We start from the raw sequence: 19,493 nt of genomic DNA, 5'->3' as shown, positions 1-19,493 counted from the left end.
GTTTCTCTTCATTCTCGTAGTTCATGGTTGATGACGTCACGTAGCGACAGAGTGTGCTTTGTGAGCGTCACCTGGTGTGACTGGCCTGGTTCAAAACTTTTTCATTTCTCTCGGTTTGTGCAATTACAGCTTCCACAAACACAGCTATGCAATTGACACAGAATCTTCAATGTTGCAATGTTAACAATCCCAGTGTAACATTGTACTCTCGCAACAGGCCAGCGCTAGTCTGTAAACCGCGACTTGATTGCCAGCATTTTATATACATGTACATGTATGCGGTCTATTTGACAACGCTACTATTAGATAAAGGACCTTCTTGGCGTCGTCAAGCCTGACTGGACATTTAGAAGTTAGTTAAACCGTCCCCCCCCCCCCTTCCCGCTCCAAGGGCGGTGTCCATTACTGTCGCATAGGGCGGTGCCCATCTCTGTTTCATTAGCCCTGGGCCACACACAACGCAATCACTACAGCAGGGGGCTAGTCCACTGGTAGTGGTGTGTGTTCAACTTCCATACTCTTTCCCGAATGCTGAGTGCTAATCAGAGAAAGCAGCATGTACCATTTTTATAGTCTTTGGTATGACTCGGCCGGGATCGAACTCACGACCTTCCGAATACAAGGCGAACACTCTACCCACTAGGCCATTGCACCGGCTGACTGGACATGCTTTAGTTGAAAACTTTTCAATTCTACTCAAGCGTGTGAACAGCAAACACTGTATTTAATTGGAACGCTATGTGGATTTGAAACAAATAACATAATAAATTTCACCGAATAACATAATGTTTACCACTTCAGTACAGAAGTAAATCTGTAATGTCCTATTTCTACAAAAATGTGTTGTAGTGTAGTTTGGAGATCACAGCGTTGCCAATAGATCTTTACCCGTCATTCAAAAAACTAAATAATGTTTACACACACACACACACACACACACACACACACACACACACACACACACACACACACACATACACACACACACACACACACACACACACACACACACACACACACACACACACACGCACACACACACACACACAACCCGAACGAAGTCAGATACCCATTTTTACAAGAAGGTGGAATGAAAAAAACTATTCAGAAACTCGTGGAAAGTACAAAAGCACAAGGGCACAAGATTGGTAAGTAGTATAGTAGCGACACGCTGACTAACATTATTCTGGCGGTGCAAGGTGGTGCAGGTCAAAGGTCATTAATTATTTATTCAGGCGCGGGTCAGAGGTCAGAAGTCACATATTGTGTATTCAGGCGGAGCAGGTCAGAGGTCAGATATAATGTATTCAGGCGTGCGTCAGAGGTCAGATATGATGTGCCCTTTTGATACACACCCCCCCCCCCCGCCACAAATGAACCTCCCCCACCCAAATCGTGAATGACATGCCCTTATTTGGCCTGGTTAAGTCTCTAAGTCACAAGGTGGGCACGTGGGAACGTTTGATTTTCCCGTTCTTTTATTCTGTACTTTCAAAAGTCAGCATCCAACGTGAACTTCTGCTGTTCAGAGGAAGACATCACCCCCATCTTCTGGTACTCTCCCACCTTCTTCTCAAAGAAGTTGGTCTTTCCCTCCAGAGAAATGTTCTCCATGAAGTCAAAGGGGTTCTCGAAGTAGTAAAGCTTACTACACATGAGTTCTCCCAGCAGCCTATCTGCGACAAACTCAATGTACTGCTTCATCAGGTCTTGATTCATCCCAATCAACTTCACAGGAAGAGCTTCAGTCAGGAACTCTTGCTCAATCTTAACAGCGTCGTCAATAATCTGGTGAATGCGCTCCTCACTAGGCTTATTGATCAGGTAGCTGACCATCAGACAGGCAAAGTCGGTGTGCAGACCCTCGTCTCTACTGATCAGCTCATTTGAGAAAGTCAGCCCGGGCATGAGCCCTCTCTTCCTCAACCAAAAGATTGCTGCGAAGGCCCCAGAGAAAAAGATCCCTTCCACAGCGGCAAACGCAACTACACGATCCCCAAAAGTACTTTTCTCGTCTCCGGTCCACTTTAGGGCCCAGTCAGCCTTCTTTTGTACACAAGGTATGGTCTCAATGGCACTGAACAAATGCGCTCTCTCATGCGGATCCTTCACGTAGGTGTCGATTAAGAGACTGTACAGGCTACTTACTACAAAGCAATGATTTCCTGCATGTACATATAGATGGCATATGTCCGTACGTACATGACAAATATGCTTACCTATAACAAATATACTTACTCATTTACTCCGGAGCATACTTCGGAGCAGTTTTATTTTACTCCGGAGCAGTTTATTTTACTCCGGAGCCGTTTATTTTTACTCCGGAGCAGTTTATTTTTACTCCGGAGCAGTTTATTTTACTCCGGAGCAACACGTATAGCTACTCCAAAGCAATGATTCACTGCATTTACATATAGATGGTATATGTTCGTACGTACATGGCAAATATACTAACTTATTACAACAAATATACTTACTCATTTACTCCGGAGCATACTCCGGAGCAGTATTTTTACTCCGGAGCAGTGTTTTACTCCGGAGCAACACGTATAGTTACTCCAAAGCAATGTTTCACTGCATGTACATATAGATATGTTCGTACGTGCGTGACAAATATACATACTTACAACAAATATAGTTACTCACTTACTCCGGAGCATACTCCGGAGCAGTGTTTTTACTCCGGAGCAACACGTATAGCTACTCCAAAGCAATAATCTTATGCAATTATGTAAATCAACATTACATCTAGCGTTGGCCAACCAGCGTACCGTTCGTGGGCGTGTTTTAACATGCTACATGTTCGGGCGTGTTCAGTGCAAAATCTACGTCACGATGATGCAAACGTGTGCAGTGAGAAGTCAACAGAGACACTGTACAACCAACGGGTACTTGTCGTGCCGACGACGGTCAAGCCATCCGTCCCATCCACGTTGGCGTAACAACCAGTTTCCCGCATAGTCGCAAATCAACGTTGCTAACTCGGTCGAGATGGCGTCGGTATTTTTGTCATACCGTTCGCGCAAGTTGACACATACGTCCACGGCAAAAGCCATTGCGGTAACGAGTCGACCCCAGTTTAATCGTTCCTCTTGCAGTACTTTTTCGAGCACTGTTTCCAGCCCAACCCTCGCGTTGGGTACGTTAGCCATGAAATTGTCGATAATCTTTTCATATTCCTTGTCCGCCGAGATCGCATCCACCCATTGTACTACTTTTACGTACGCCGCCGAACTGGGGTGTCTGTATTCAGGAAACAAGTCTGGGGCTTTGTGATATAGTAACTGACGAAAGACGTCTGTTGTTTGTGCTTTCAGCGCATCCATTAAAGACTGACCTCAGCAGACTTAACCAGGCCAAATAAGGGCATGTCATTCACGATTTGGGAGGGGAAGGTTCATTTGGGGTGGGGTGGGGTTGTCGTATTTACCTTGCTCCGCCTGAATATATGATATCTGACCCCTGACCTGCGCCGCCTGAATAAATCATATGTGACCTCTGACCTGCTATACCTGAATAAATGATATATATGACCCCTGACCTGCTCCTGAATACATATCTGACCCCTGACCCGCGCTTGAATAAATAATTTCTGACCCCTGACCTGCTCCACCTTGCTCCACCTGAATAAATGATACCAGCGTGCTGACTACATACTACTTTGGTAGCATGACATGATTTGAACCCAGGCCTTCTGGGTTCTGGACTAAACACCCTGCAGTCATGCGACACAACCCCAGGCTTTATTCATGGCCTATTGTTACCCGGGCCTCACAGGTAACACGAACTGTGACATTGATACCTATCTGCCATGATGACAGTCTGACCAAAACAACACACCGTCTATTTTCTCTACATTCTTTACCCGGAAATCGTTTCACCTGCGTCACTTTTTCCTTCATATTTGAACATGCGGTAATTTTGCCTTTCTGTTGGTACTAAATAAAGAACGGGTAGCCATGTGTACAGAAAGTTACGAAAATGATCCTATTACAAACATCCTTTGTGCCTGCTGGGGTTGACGACCTTGACGTCACCTAGCATAACCCTGTCTTTTATGTAGATATTTTGGATCAACAACCCACCTACTGAACGGCGGCGCTTTGTAACAGGTAGCTGCTTAAGTTAGGACGAACACAGCCTAGACTAAGGACGAACGCGACCAAGAGTATACAGGTATGTCACGTTCCTTTCTGAACAGTATAGCAAACAATTATGTACTTATGTAGTGCAGATGGCAGTTTTTATCATATATACGGTCCTGCTCTCTCTACATTAACCATATTTAGACTAGAATTTCAGGCCATCCCATGACGGCGGTGATTTTTTAGGTAACGTAACAAATAATACTCACCAATCTCACCATCGCAGCACGATTGAACGCCAGACAACCGAATTTGAGAAACACTACGGCTATTAGGCTCCTTATCGCATTACGTAACTGTACTAAATCCATTCAAACTGGGTACAGCAATAATCATAACAAATATAGGCAGTTCCTGGCTAGTCCTCTTGTATTCTGCCATGACTTTGAGAGCTCAGCTCAACCCATAACTACATTAAGCTGTATACCGACACAACTTTAACAAAATGTACAAAGGTACATTATGTTTATTTCTTTCAACGTTCAACTTGTCAAAGCGTTCCGAAGAGACACGGCGACTCCTTAGTTTCACCCAGCTTGTGAACAGAATGATATATCGCAAAAAACACTGCTTGCTAAGGACAACTACATGGATACGAAACACACTGAGCTGCTACGAATCGTAATAAACCTTTACCAGCATTCACGTAGGAACCAGAGTAACTCTAATTATGAGGACAATAAAATCAGTAGATGTAACACCGTCACGTCCCGTGATTTGGAGGCCTTGCTCCAGAAAAGACATGCCTGTTTCACTGAGCGTGTGTAATTACTGCTTCTACAACATTCCACTTGACAAACACCGCTGTTTAATGAACACAAAGTAGATCAAAAAATCTTCGGTGTTGCAATGTTTACAGAACAATCACAGTGTAACCTTGCACCTAGCCGTGGAGGGGAGGGGAGTTTTCCCCGTAGCGACGGGGCAGAAAATGCCTTCCAAAGCAAACTACATCCCTAGGCAAACTCCCTTTCCCGGTATTAGAGAAGTTATTAAGTCAACATTGAAAATCAGCGCCCATAAAAAGCCATCCCCGCTAACGAGAGTCTGCGAAGGAGGCTAACTTCCACCGCCGTATGTCGACAGGTCAGTCAAACTCGGTAAACTGAGTGGCGGAACCCCATTGTATTGCAGCCTAGAGTCAACAACATGACATGACATACATAAATGGTTTATGGGCGTCACCATGCATGAGTGGTCTGGTTAAGATGTTCAGTTGTAAGCAGTGTGTGCTTGACGCACACTGCTGTTGATAAAAAACACAGTATACCTGACAACTGTATGTCAGTGAAAACTAAGCGGGGTTAAAACATATCAATTAGTACTATGAGTTTTGACTGGTATTTCTAGTACTATATTGACACTATAATCATTAAATTTGTACCGTTGCATCTCAACATGTAGCGTTATTTAGTTGTCGTGTAGTTTGGAGCTATCAGCCATACAAATAAATGGACGACGTGTGCTTTATTTGTGGGCGGTGCCACACATGACCTGTCTGGGTCAAAACTAGATAAAGACGCTTGTCAAATTCATCCACGTGTCTGTTTGCAGTCTTAATTCTTTGTCATACCTGGCGAAAGACACTGACATACAATGGCAGCTATACGGGGATTAAGAAATACCTTTAAATGCATTTTGCAACTGCAATATCAGCGATACTATGTGTCTACCTGAACAATCCCAGGGTAACCTTGCACCGCCGTGTCTGTGTAGGCCTGCCTAAGTCTGTAAACTGAGTAACTTCATTGTATTGCAGTCTAGAGTTAACAACACGTGGACAATGTATGTTTTGTGTACATTGCCAAGCATGGCCGCACCCGTTCAGATTCGCCTGTGAAACACTACTTAAGCTTGTTTGTCTGCCTAAACACCTCAAACGATCTCAAACAACCTCAAACCTCAAGAGTCTCTAATATGTAGTGTACAGTAACAACATTGTGTTGCGTTCTGGGTACATTTTTATGCATTTATGAATTAATTAAAAAAACTAGAGTTCGGCGACCTCATACCTTCATGAAATATTTAGAGCTTTTGTAAATTTTATGCAAATGACATGCATATTTTCATGATTTATACATAGTGATGTTTACCATTGACTTAAATTCCCATCATTAATCATTAATCGGTTTTGCAATTTTCGCATATATTATATATGCGAATCAGTTCCTCATTAGCATACTTGGTATCTGCTTATGTTCCATCTAGTATGATTTACATGTGTTACATTTCTTGAAGTCCTAAAATGATGTAAATCTGTCATTCCTTTCTGCAGTTGTCCTCTTTGGAATGTCTTGACAAAAATGCCCCAGCAGTTCCAAAAAATAAATGTTAGGGGGCTGTAACTTGTCCCACTTTGTCATGACGCTAAAAGCTATCTACCACTAAAATGTCAAGACCATATCATGTCAGGGACAAGAAACACATTGAAAATACTGCTATGATAGATTATTCTCATTGATTATGCAAATGTACTCCTATTTTGTATAATTAGTAATTCATTTTGTACAAAATTGTCTAAGGTACCTACACACTAAAAATCATGAAAATACGTTGTGCCCTTCTTGAGTTTTTGACAAAAATGCCCATGCTATCCAAAAACTAGTTGCTAGGGGGCAAATCTTATGTCTCTTATTTCTGAGCTCAAGAGCTATCTAATACTCAAAATTCATGACCAAAGCTTGTTCAGAGCACGAGATAGCAAAACCGGAAGTTGCGCTGAGGTACCAAGGGAAGCCGCTAGGTTGCTCAAAATCTAATCATTTTCATCACACCCCACCAACAAACCAGCCGAGCGGAGAACGGGCGGAGTACTAGGCGGGGACAGGAAACTTGATCGATCACCAAGAGCGGCGGCAATTGTAGGGCCGGCCGCTAGGGGCTACTGGTGCCACATCCCACTGACGTTTAAAGAGCAAGTATGGATACGATATTCTCCAAGCAGACGTTGAAACGCGGAGGTAGTAGTGGCTGGAATTTTTAAGGGGAGCGAGTCGGTATTCCCGTGACCCAACCTCTGCTTGGAGAATATGGGTAAAGTCCTCCAGCAAGCTGCAAAAGTTTTATTGTAAGTTATTGGAGGTTACGTTGAGAGCATTTCGGTTGACCTCAAGTCTACACAATCTTACAGATAGGTACTTTCGAGAATACTTCCCTGAGGTTCCGTGAAGTGTCGATACTGTACATGCACTTCTCGTGTTTAGAATAATAAATAAACGTTACATAATCCTCTTAAACATAATCACCTCGAACGATCGTTTCCTCGCCGTACTGCCCCCCCCCCCCCCCCCCCCCGGGTTTACAAGCTCTGTAAGTACAGGAGGTACGTCGGATTAGAACAGCTTTTTTACCCACAATAAAGTCCACAATGTACCTGGTAAACACTCTTCAGTGTGTGTAAGAATAAGAGGCACGACAGGTGAGAGACAGTTGTGTTGTTGGAATACAAGAGAGAAATGAGAATAGAAGCTACCTGTATGTGATTGACAAAGACAAATTACGAATAACTTTTCGCAACATCTTTTTCGCAATGCGTTACTCGAGTAGTAAAACTTGTAAGTATTCCAAACGTTCTTATGTTGTGAGTTAGATGTATTGACATAATTAATAGACACTTTGTGACCCATTTAACCTTTCTATCCAATGCAAACACAGCGAACTTAATATTTTTAATCATCAAATGATATGATCATATAGACTTATAGTAGGGCCCTGATCAGCTACAACCCCATACTTTGCTTCTGAACAATTGGAATAACAAAGAAGAAGAATGAGCCTAATTTTAGCTTTTTTGAAATTAGAATTCCATCAGGAAATTTTTTCCGAACTTTCATTAGCTATGCTCTAACATATTTTAACATTTGTCACATTTGTCATATCAAACGGATTAGATCATCGATGCCAGTGCAAAATATATTACTTTGTTTGGTATTCCGATGCAATGAACGGACGATTATTTAACCAAATACAAAAGTCCCGCGGTTGCTCCATAGTCATGGTGTGTGCCACGTGCCTGCGGATCTCGAGGCTAGTGTTGGGGTCACTACTGTATCTGTGTTAGGATCACATCTCAGTCATCTAATCACTAATGATTTAAACTATAGCTTGACGGCATTGAGCCTTCATATCGTTATTATTGAACCAACTAGCAGAACCCATAGTCACGGTGTGTGCAACGTGCCTGAAGTGTGTGCGGATCTCGAGGCTAGTGTTGGGGTCATAACTGTATCATTGTTAGGATCACATCTCACTCATCTAATCACTAATTATCGATAATTACAAACTATAGATTAATCATTCTGAGCCTTCATATCGTTATGCTCTTATCAATTGCGTAGCTTCTTATTACTAAGTTGTGGATTTGAAAAACGAGAAAATTCGCGTCTAAAACCCCAAGTTGACCATGGATGTTTGTATTATTTGGCAGCGCGGGTACATTGTACCTGGTGCCACCTCCCACTGGAGTTCAAAGGTCAAGTAGAGGAATAACGTTCTACGGCTACATACTTGTGTTGTCAGTAAATGAAGATGGCGGAGTGAGCATGTCGGTTAGCCTGCGACAGAGTCTAGCCTACGTAAATATGTTTAGTTCTCAAATCGCATAAAACAGGTGTGGAGCCATTACCCATAAGGCTTAGCTGATTCAAAGTTGGGATTCTTCTTGTGTTATGACGATGACAAGCATACATTGGGCAGTAAAACAGCAGAGCAGATCGTCATTGCTAACCTGTGAAATTTGCAAAAAAGTGAGTATTCTCATAAAACCCCAAATTGGATCGGTTGAAATGTATTGGCAGCGCAGGTATGTTTGTACACTGTACCTGGCGCCAACTCCCACTGGAGTTCAAAGTTCAAGTAGGGGAATAATGTTCTATGGCTACATATTTGTATTGTCAGTAAATAAAGATGGCGGAGGGAGCATGTCGGATAGCCTGCGACCGAGTCTAACCTACGTAAATATGTTTAGTTCTTAAATCACATAAAACAGATGTCGAGCCATTACCCATAAGGCTTAGCTGATTCAAAGTTTGGATTTTGCTGGTGTAATGATGTTGACAAGCACACATTGGGCAGTAAAACAACAGGGTAGGTTGTCATTTCTAACCTGTAAAATTTGCACAAAAAAAGGGAGAAATACCCAGTCTAAAACCCCAAATTGGATCGGTTGAAATGTATTAGCAGCGCGGGTATGTTTGTACATTGTATCTGGTGCCACCTCCCACTGGAGTTCAAAGGGCAAGTAGGGGAATAACGTTCGACGGCTACATAATTGTTTTGTCAGTAAATAAAGTTTACAAAGTGAGCATGTCGGCTGGCATGAGGCCGAGTCCGCCTCCCAGGGGCGTTTAAAGGTCACGTATTCATAAAGAGAACGGCGTTATCTTTGTACCAGCACAATGTAGTTGTCATTACGTGAAGATTGCGATATGACAAAGTGGACCAACGATTGTAGACTTATAACAGCAAAAAATGAACCAGTCAGTCCCACAGTTTGCTGTCATACAGAGCAATATTAACTAAGCAGTCAAGATACATGTATATGCCTATAGTTTTTCAATCGTGACTGTGAACAGAGGCTAGTATTGAGGGTTTCTACTCTACAGTAACTTATATCCAATACGATGCATCTCATTACCATCATAGGTTTGTGTGTCTGTGTGTGCGTGTGCTTGTTCATGTGTATGTGTGTATGTGTGTGTGTGTTTATGTTTGTGTGTATGTGTGTGTGTGTTTGTGCCTCTTTCGTGCTTGTATATCGTGCTATGCGCCTTTGCGGGAATCATATCTAAAGTTTCTTTGTACGTTATGTAGAAAATCCATCATGGCGGCGGGCCTGAACCTCCAGCCTCAGACCGTCAACGGTCGCCTGAAGCTTGACCTGAGTAACCAGGGTCTGACGTCCATCCCGGAGGAGGTGTTTGATATCACTGACCTGGAGTATCTAGATGTGTCCAAAAACAAACTAACCAGCATCCCGGAAGCACTCGGCCGTCTGCAGAAACTTTACCGTTTGAGCGCTGGCGGCAACATGCTGACAAGTTTGCCACAGGCGATCGGTTCCTTGCAGAAAATGACACACCTGTACATTTATGATAATCAGCTGACGGAGATGCCCTCAGGGGTGTGCTCGCTCCCTAACCTTGAGGTGTTAGATGTCAGTAACAATAAGTTCTCCACCTTCCCCCCTGGTGTGGAAAAGCTGCAGAAACTGAGAGGACTGTACATTTATGGTAACCAGTTGACAGAAGTTCCACGAGGGGTTTGCTCTCTGTCAAACCTTGAGTCGTTGGAGGCTAATGGGAACAAATTTTCCACTTTCCCTTCTGGTGTGGAAAAGCTGCAGAAATTGACCAGATTACTCATTAATGATAATCAGCTGACGGAATTGCCCTCCGGCGTCTGCTCGCTCCCTAACCTTGAGCTGTTAAGTGTCGGTAATAACCCCATCAGACGTCTCTCCAATGACGTCACACGACTTGCCAGGCTGAAGACTCTCAGTGTCCCCAACTGTCAGTTTGCTGAGTTCCCCAAACAGGTGCTGCAGCTGAAGACACTGGAGCAACTGTACGCTGGTGGCTGCAAGTTTGACATAGTCCCAGATGAAGTGGGAAACTTACAACACCTGTGGCTCTTGTCATTAGATGTAAACCTCCTCAGAACCCTGCCGAGCACCATGAGTCACCTGCACAACCTACGGGTGGTTCAACTCTGGAACAACAAGTTCGACACGTTCCCAGAAGTCCTGTGTGAACTACCTGCCATGGAGAAACTGTACATAAGGGACAACAACATCACCAGGCTGCCAACCGCCCTTCACCGAGCAGACAAGCTGACGGACTTGGATGTGTCTGGAAACCCCCTGGCATACCCTCCACAGGATGTGTGTAAACAAGGGACCGGCGCCATCATGGCCTTCCTGAAACAGGAGGCTGAGAAAGGTTAGTTATGAATAACATCCAAAGAAGACAATGGCTACCGATGTTTGTTCATTTTGTGCTACATAAGCATACACAATAAATAGCACTGCTATATCTGATACTTCAAAACGTCCGCCACATATAAACGTTGTTGCTACGCACGCACAGACGGTACTAGCAGCCATTTTCTGAAAGTCGCGATATGTTGTTAGTTTTTCTAGGTTTCACTTTCACATACTTGAATGCCTTACAACTTTGTTATATGTTGTTGGTTCATCATATACAGAGGCAACAAAAAGAGCTGGACAAGAGGAGAAAAAGGATTCAGCAGCAGGCAAAGGAACTGAAGAAGTGCGAGATGTAGAAGCCACACCTGTTAAAGGTCGGTAAATAAAGTTACTTGAGCATATTAAACAGGTTTTATCTAATGTCCACAACTTTGGTAAAGCGACAAGGCCTCGCCTTTTATTATGCCGCAAAGTAGAACAACTAACACAGCCACAGGTATGATAAAATCAACCAAATTAAACATAAAGACAAAAATTGTTACCCTCTAGAATGCCCAAAAATGATTTTTGTTCCTTTTACAAAGCAAAGCAAAATTTGGAAATGACCCAATGTCAGAAACGGGTATGTCTACGAGTATTTGCCGAGTGTTGGTTTCTATTGCAAGTCCATACACGAAATTTTGTATCTAATATTCATGGCAAAATGATGTAACTAAGACATAAATCGTTTTACTCTAAACAGCAGCACGTCAACCTGACATCATGGAGCCCGCTGTAGAGACCGAGCTGGAGAGGAAGTTACGGGAGAGAAGGGAGAAAAGTGCCCGGATGCAGCAACAAGTCAGCCAACAAAGGGGCCAGACTGCAGAGAGAATGGGCACAAGAAAAGGTGATTAGACATATTTATACATATCTAATGATCAATATTTTTAGATAGCTAAAATATAATGCTTAGGACAGAGAATGTGTAAAATTGTATAGTTTATATTACTGGTGAGTATCCAATAACTTTTCGTCATTTAATGTCCAAAGGCGCGGCACCACTACCACCCCAGGCAGCAGGTACTGCAGCACGGACTGGTGTATCACGGAAACAACCGCCAACGTTACAACTTACGCAAGACGACACAGCACAAGGTAATATTAACGGCATGATGTAGTCTAAGCTTAAGTGGGTGAGCTAATGGCCAAAACCTCGCCATGTACAGTTTGCATAGTAAATTACCTTTGTAATGTGACCGTAGTAACTGCAAGATTATTGCAACTGTAAGTAGAATCTATTTCTAAACTTTGATATCACAAAGCGTAATACAATACGTCGTTGAAATTCTCAGTTAATCTAGTTAGTGATTTCCCCAAAAGTAATTGTATCTGTATCTGTATCTATATAGCCGGTATAACCGCCCTTTGTATTGGCATCTTGTTATTGACTTGGGACTTGAAAACAGTTACATTATACCGCGATGATAGTCTCCAGATCAAATGCAGCTAGATATGTAGCAACATTTGATAAGTGGCGTTAAGTTTCCTGACACTGAGGGAAAATCTACCTACATTATTAACCACAGTGTCTCTAATCTGGCAGATAAAGACCTGAATCTAGCGTTCAGTCGTCTGGCACTGAAAGTCAAGCAATCCGTCGAATGGAAACACATCGCCCGGCAGTTAGGCTTCAACAATCAGGATGTTAAAGACGTCGAGGTATGATTATGATTTCAACAAGTTGTTGGACCATTACTTTGAACTATTCTAATTTCCTTGTAAGTAGATAAGACACGTCCCCCTATGAGTTAATAAAGCAATCTCAAAAGTATCTGCTAGTCTTAAAACTCAAATCGCCTGTTTCGTTGATCAAGGATTTCCGCTACATACCTCTAACAGCTTCGTTATGATATATGTTTATAAAGACCGACTGCCCAGACGAGCCGATGTACGAGACGCTGGTAAGATGGAGAGAGCGAGCCGGTCCTGCTGCCAGCCTGGCTGGACTGGAGCGGTGTCTGAGAGACCTGGATCTGCACCAGCTGGCAGACCAGATCAGCAGGACGGCTATGGTCAGTTGTTTGTGTACAGTTTGTTATCAACAATGAACCATCTATAGACTCACATTCTTTGCCAAACATGAACAACACCCTACTGCCCTCTAAATACGAATTCGGAAGAAAACATTTGTCGGTTTATCTCATTCTAATTTTTACTAAGGGAAAAATTGAAATCAATAAAGAATCTCATTTTAATTCTTTAGTAAGGAGAGAGGTGAAATCAAATAAATAATTGCAGTCAATGTAAAGGAGCTTTTGTTGCCTTATTAGACCAGATCAGGTCATAAAATCGGCTATGGTCACATTATCTTGTATTCTGTTGGTTGTCCTCAATGGACCATAGTGTAATATAGGACGGCTATGGGCAGATCATTAAGTGTACATTTGATAATAAGGAATGAACCATAGTCTCTTATTCTTTGTCCAAAGATAAACAATGCCCCGCTGCGTGTTGACATTATCGGCAGCATCGTAGGCACTGTATTCAAAAGTAAAGTAGATAACACGCTGGAAGAAGAACTTGCTAGTTTGTTCTCATTGAAGGTTGAAATCAAAGAAAGAGTTGCTGTCAATCTTAAGGAGCTTTTTTGTCTATTAGAGCCAGACCCAGATAGGCCATGAGTCAGAAGAAGGGGGAGCAGTTGGAGGGCAGCTGCCGGGTGAGGTGCAGAGTAGGTGAGTACGTACGGCTGGTCTAACATTTATGTCCCTCTAGTACACTTTTCGGTAGGGCCACTAGGGGGTCCATAAATTGGACAAAAATCGAAATTTTGAAATTAGCCGTAAAAGTGTTTAGTACAGGAGCAAGATAATCACATGCATGAATATAACACTAACCTTAAATGTCAGCGACAAGCGCAGATAAGTAAACATTAAGCCATTATGACGTTGGTTACTAAGGTACTTTTCTCAACAATGTATACCCACAGTTGATTAATGTCCCTTATAAGATTATTGTTACTTTTTTTCTAGACATTCTAAAGATGCCGAACAGGGCAACAAAGTCCTGCAACAAGAGGGTAAGTAGTATATAGTCAACACGCTGACTAATATTATTCTGGCGGTGCAAGGTGGTGCAGGTCAAAGGTCACACGCTATTATTTATTCAGGCGCAGCAGGTCAGGGGTCACATATAATTTATTCAGGAGCAGGTCAGAGGTCATGTTATGACGGCAAAAATCTAGGGGAATAGGTATTTTGTTAGATCTGAGCAGGGGTGAAACCAAGGTAATTATGACAACCCCACTCCACCCCAAATGAACCTCCCCCATCCCCAATCGTGAACGACATACCCTTATTTGGCCTGGTTCTAAGTCTCTAAGTCACAAAATAAAAACAAAGAAAACATGACAACGTTTGATTTTCCCGTTCTTTTATTCTGTACTTTCAAAAGTCAGCATCCAGCGTGAACTTCTGCTGTTCAGAGGAGGACATCACCCCCATCTTCTGGTACTCCCCAACCCTCTTCTCAAAGAAGTTGGTCTTTCCCTCCAGAGAAATGTTCTCCATGAAGTCAAAGGGGTTCTCGCTGTTGTAAAGCTTACTGCACATGAGTTCCCCCAGCAGCCTATCTGCGACAAACTCGATGTACTGTTTCATCAGGTCTTGATTCATCCCAATCAGCCTCACGGGAAGAGCTTCCGTCAGGAACTCTTGCTCAATCTTAACAGCATCGTCGATAATCTGGTGAATGCGCTCCTCACTAGGCTTATTGATCAGATAGCTGACCATAAGACAGGCAAAGTCGGCATGCAGACCCTCGTCTCTACTGATCAGCTCATTAGAGAAAGTCAGCCCCGGCATGAGCCCTCTTTTCCTCAACCAGAAAATTGCTGCGAAGGCCCCGGAGAAAAATATCCCTTCCACAGCGGCAAACGCAACCACTATATTTGTTGTATGTATATTTGTCATCTACGTACGAACATATCTATATGTACATTCAGTGAAACATTGCTTTGGAGTAACTATACGTGTTACTCCGGAGTAAAAACACTGCTCCGGAGTAAAAATACTGCTCCGGAGTAAATGAGTAAGTATATTTGGTGTAATAAGTTAGTATATTTGTCATGTACGTACGAACATATAACATCTATATGTACATGCAGTGAATCATGGCTTTGGAGTAGCTATACGTGTTGCTCCGGAGTAAAATAAACTGTTCCGGAGTAAAATAAACTGCTCTGGAGTAAAATAAACTGCTCCGGAGTAAAATCAAACTGCTCCGGAGTAAAATAAACTGCTCCGGAGTAAAATAAAACTGCGCCGGAGTATGCTCCGGAGTAAATGAGTAAGTGTATTTGTTATAGGTAAGCATATTTGTCATGTACGTACGAACATATACCATCTATATGTACATGCAGTGAATCATTGCTTTGGAGTGTTGCTCCGGAGTAAAATAAACTGCTCCGGAGTAAAATAAACTGCTCCGGAGTAAAATAAAACTGCTCCGGAGTAAAATAAAACTGCTCCGGAGTAAAATAAACTGCTCCGGAGTAAAATAAAACTGCTCCGGAGTAAATGAGTAAGTGTATTTGTTATAGGTAAGCATATTTGTCATGTACGTACGAACATATACCATCTATATGTACATGCAGGAAATCATTGCTTTGTAGTAGCCTTATACGTGTCTGTTATGTAGGCATATATCAACACAACACAAAAGGCACTTGTGTACGGTGATCCTGTTTCTCAACACTTTACTATTACTTGACGGCGATCAAAATTGTATTAAGGAATTCATAACCAACACACAGGTCGTCCTACATGTCAAACATGGTATCACATTAGAAAGAAAAATTGTACTGCAAGCGATATGGCGACCTCACATTACTTCAGGACGAGGTAACCATATTTTTTCATCAATGTCTGTTCTGGCACCCAGTTCTTGCTGTGTACAATCTCATTACTGTAACGAGGCAACGCAGCGAACTCTATTAGATAAAACTTTTTGCCAGCGCGCTTCTTCTGTTTGATGACACGTTGAGGAACATCGCCTGGCTGGTGAGGTAGTGCGATGGACCAGTCTCGATAGAGTGTCCACTCCTCTTCGTCACCGCTGTAGTAGCCGCTGTCGTAGCCGGTACATTCACTTTCATCAGATGAAACCGTCCCGGAGGACACATCTGTCCCTGTATCACTCTCGGAACCACTTTGGTCGCTGTCGGTTTCTTCTGTGGAGTCTCCCTGCTCGGAGCCCATCACAGATTCGGCGTCTGAGACGCTTTCTTCATCTTGTGACGTCGTCGAATCCCCATCTTCGGAACCAACCGTATCCGTGTCGTGTTCAGACGACACGTCGGAGTCGTCGAAAACATCGCGCTCCCGGTAAGAGCCCATCTCGGCATCAACGACGACTTCTCCCGAGGCAACACCTGACTCGTCTCGGTGTTTCCTTTCAAGATGACGCTCGAGGTTGAACGCACGATCAAATTCCCGATCACAAATTTTGCAGACGTGAGGCATACTTTTTTTGTTCGGTGGACAGAAGGAAAATGATTAGATATTGATGTGCACACATATATTTGTCGCGCATTTAGGTTTTTAGGGATCGTACGTTTTACATCCTGTATACACCCTGTATGCATCTACGTTTCAGACATGACAACTATACTTCAATACCGAGAATGCAATTAAGGCATACGTAGGGTTAGAGAGATAGGCCGAAGTTCATTTACGGACGGTTGTTTACACTTTGGGACTGGGACTACGGTGGCGTTTTTCCACTCATCTGGTACTAAACCTTGTTGGAGCGATGAGTTAAGTATGTCTGCCAGCGGAACACTCAATTCATAAGCAAACTCTTTGATCAGCTTGCCGGGAATGGCGTCGGGACCAGCCGCTTTACGAGTCTTGACTTTTTGCAACTTCATGTAGACGTCCCAGTGATTTACTGTAGGCGGAGGTCGGGCCGGTAGGTAAGCTGGTAGCAATGATAAATCCAACGGCGGTAGGGATCTGATCACAGTTGCAAGGGATTTGTTTATTGCGTTAGCAATACCAGGTGTGTCACTAGGATCCAAACCATCGATCTGGATGTCAGGCTCCGAACGGTTATAGTTGGCCATGGACTTGATCTGCTTGTGCCACGAAGCGATGTCTTCTTTTTTTAATGATTTGACGTTCGTGTGGTAGTACTTTGCCTTGGATGCGTGGATCTTGCGCTGTACGTTGTTTCTTAAGTGTCTGTAAGTCATTTTGTCATTGTTCGCGAAGGCTTTTTGGCGCAGGTAGATCAATGACTTGGAAGAACATTGTACCAAAGAGTTCAACTTCAAACATCCACTAATTCATGAGTGTCTGAAACCCAGCAAAAGTAATAATGTGGTTACTCAGTAATCATAAAATGTTATGGAATTTCATATATTCAGGCGTAAATATAGTCAGATTCCATTTCTATAGCTTTAATAGTAGTTGGCCAGCATTTATACAATGCTTCAAAGGTACCAAGAGTGTACCATGAACTTTGCCTACCTTGATATCGTCTTTGTTTTCCTAAAGGTTCTGAAGTACCAATAATCTTGTTGATCAACGACGAGTATGGAACTTCCAAGGGGGGAGTTTCTACCATCAACTGTCAAGTGGGCGGAACGCTGAAAGACAAGGCAGCCGTGTACTGTACAGTCCTGCGTGTGGAGAAACAAGACCAGGAGGCGGCAAACGGAGATGGCGTCCGGCTGATCAAACCCCGTCAAGTAAGAGGGGACAAGACAGAGCCATCCGTGGACTGGCTGACCTTTCAATTCCGGACCTACTACCCGAAGGAGAACCTACCGCCACATGTTGACGTCGTTATTGGCCATGCTCACGTCACAGATACGGCGGCGCGAAACATCAAGGACGAGTACTACGAGAAGGCAGAGTTGATCACGATCACCCACGTCTTACCTGAAGACACAGACTACTTCAGGGGGAACCACAGGGCTATCAAAGCTTCGGAGAAAGAGAAAAATATGCTTGATATCGTCGACAACGCAAAGGCAGCTTTCTCAGTGGGGCCGCGTATCTACAAACACTTCACGAACAAGTACAGGGGAAAGAAGAGACCAAGAGACCACTTCATGCTTCTCCCAAGGTCATCCAAGATATTTGAACAAGCCCACATCAAACCTGATAGCGGCGATGATGAGAAGGTCGTCCTGTCTGTCGGGAGAGTGAAGAATGTTGAGCATCTCAAAGGTTACAACCTTGTAGGAAGATCCATCAGCATAGCTGCAAGATATCTGGAGTTTCTGCGATGGGTCGCCCGCGGCATCAGCGAGGATGACTTTGAGAGAAGCCTGAAGATCCTGGAAGACAACCTGGACAGTGGCGACCTGATCCCCACCCTGCGGCCGTACGGAACACAGGAGGACATCTTGGAGGACATGATGACAGCCCACCTGGTCCTGATGCCGTCCCGCTCCGAGCCGTTCGGACTGGTCGGCCTGGAGGCCATCGCGGCAGGCGTCCCCGTCCTCATCTCGGACCAGTCAGGTCTGGCGGATATGATCAAGACGTTCGTTGACGAGAAGAAGTTCCCAAGGGGCCTCCTGAACAGGATTGTGAAGACCAGCGTGCGAGACAGCGATATGGAGGAGAATGCCAAAACCTGGGCGGACAAAATCCGCGAAACTCTGACTGACACTGAGACGGCATTCGACGACGCCAAAAAGTTCAAAGCTGCACTTCTGAAGTCCAAGTACTGGGAGGACTCCCAGAACGACTTCCTACAGGCCTGCGGCATCACAGGTAAAACGATCTTTCATTAGCTATTTATAATACTTATGGGAGGGGGTGCAGCGAGCAGCAGACAGGAGGGTTTGGAGGACAATGACGGCCCGCCTCAGTAAAGACTGACATGCGGCGAGGATGATGATGATGATGAATATTAAGTGTATGACATATTGTATGATGAAAGTAGACAGACTAAATATAACCTCTCTTTGTCCTTACATAGGCTCGGCTGCCCAGGCGCAGAGCAGCAAGTGAACTTCAACAGGAAAGGGCAAGTGACAAATTTAGTCCTTGGTTAATTCTTTGGAAAAGTTGTTGTTTCATCTTTGTTCATGATTATGGAAATAAGGTTCTAATTACCACGCTCTATTTTTATTGATGACCTTTTCTACCCAGATAAAGATAACATATGTTGTTACTGTAAAATTCTTATCCACATTTGCGTAATCTATGGATGTAGATGTTCACCTTTAACCAATTTCCAAATGTAACAAGTATGAAATTTCCATTATTTGCACTTAACTTCTTTTATCGCATTAATTATGCAAATCAGGCCATGAATTATATGTCTTATGTATTGCATGCCTATTACTGAAAATACTGGACTTATAGAATTTACTCATCAATTATACAAATCAAGTACTAATTTGCATTTCATTTTATACATAT

The 19,493-nt window shown here is 43.3% G+C and overlaps 4 protein-coding genes across 4 annotated transcripts; 2 read left to right on the top strand and 2 right to left on the bottom strand.

Moving 5' to 3' along the window:
- Window positions 1-1,491: 1,491 nt before the first annotated feature.
- On the bottom strand, window positions 1,492-2,959 carry LOC118408546 (ribonucleoside-diphosphate reductase subunit M2-like). The gene is made up of 2 exons (XM_035809354.1): window positions 2,887-2,959; window positions 1,492-2,165 (listed from the first exon to the last, which is right to left on the bottom strand). The coding sequence occupies exons 1-2, from the start codon at window positions 2,957-2,959 to the stop codon at window positions 1,492-1,494; spliced, it is 747 nt and encodes a 248-aa protein (XP_035665247.1).
- Window positions 2,960-9,931: 6,972 nt separating this feature from the next.
- LOC118408544 (leucine-rich repeat and IQ domain-containing protein 4-like) lies at window positions 9,932-14,139 on the top strand. The gene is made up of 7 exons (XM_035809353.1): window positions 9,932-11,083; window positions 11,349-11,444; window positions 11,813-11,959; window positions 12,656-12,771; window positions 12,978-13,124; window positions 13,711-13,787; window positions 14,085-14,139. The coding sequence occupies exons 1-7, from the start codon at window positions 9,967-9,969 to the stop codon at window positions 14,137-14,139; spliced, it is 1,755 nt and encodes a 584-aa protein (XP_035665246.1). The 5' UTR covers window positions 9,932-9,966.
- A 338-nt stretch (window positions 14,140-14,477) lies between these two features.
- On the bottom strand, window positions 14,478-16,448 carry LOC118408543 (ribonucleoside-diphosphate reductase small chain-like). Its single transcript, XM_035809352.1, has 2 exons — window positions 16,380-16,448; window positions 14,478-15,023 (listed from the first exon to the last, which is right to left on the bottom strand). Exons 1-2 carry the CDS (start codon window positions 16,446-16,448, stop codon window positions 14,499-14,501), a joined length of 594 nt encoding a protein of 197 aa, XP_035665245.1. The 3' UTR covers window positions 14,478-14,498.
- A 63-nt stretch (window positions 16,449-16,511) lies between these two features.
- Window positions 16,512-19,119, top strand: LOC118408577. The gene is made up of 3 exons (XM_035809384.1): window positions 16,512-16,530; window positions 17,610-18,839; window positions 19,048-19,119. The coding sequence occupies exons 1-3, from the start codon at window positions 16,512-16,514 to the stop codon at window positions 19,077-19,079; spliced, it is 1,281 nt and encodes a 426-aa protein (XP_035665277.1). The 3' UTR covers window positions 19,080-19,119.
- Window positions 19,120-19,493: the final 374 nt, after the last annotated feature.

Source organism: Branchiostoma floridae, unplaced genomic scaffold (genome assembly GCF_000003815.2).
Source record: "Branchiostoma floridae strain S238N-H82 unplaced genomic scaffold, Bfl_VNyyK Sc7u5tJ_193, whole genome shotgun sequence".
NCBI classification, from domain to species: Eukaryota; Metazoa; Chordata; class Leptocardii; order Amphioxiformes; family Branchiostomatidae; genus Branchiostoma; species Branchiostoma floridae.
The sequence above is the reverse complement of the archived record's forward strand: the minus strand, read 5'-3'. Positions and strand labels throughout refer to the sequence as shown.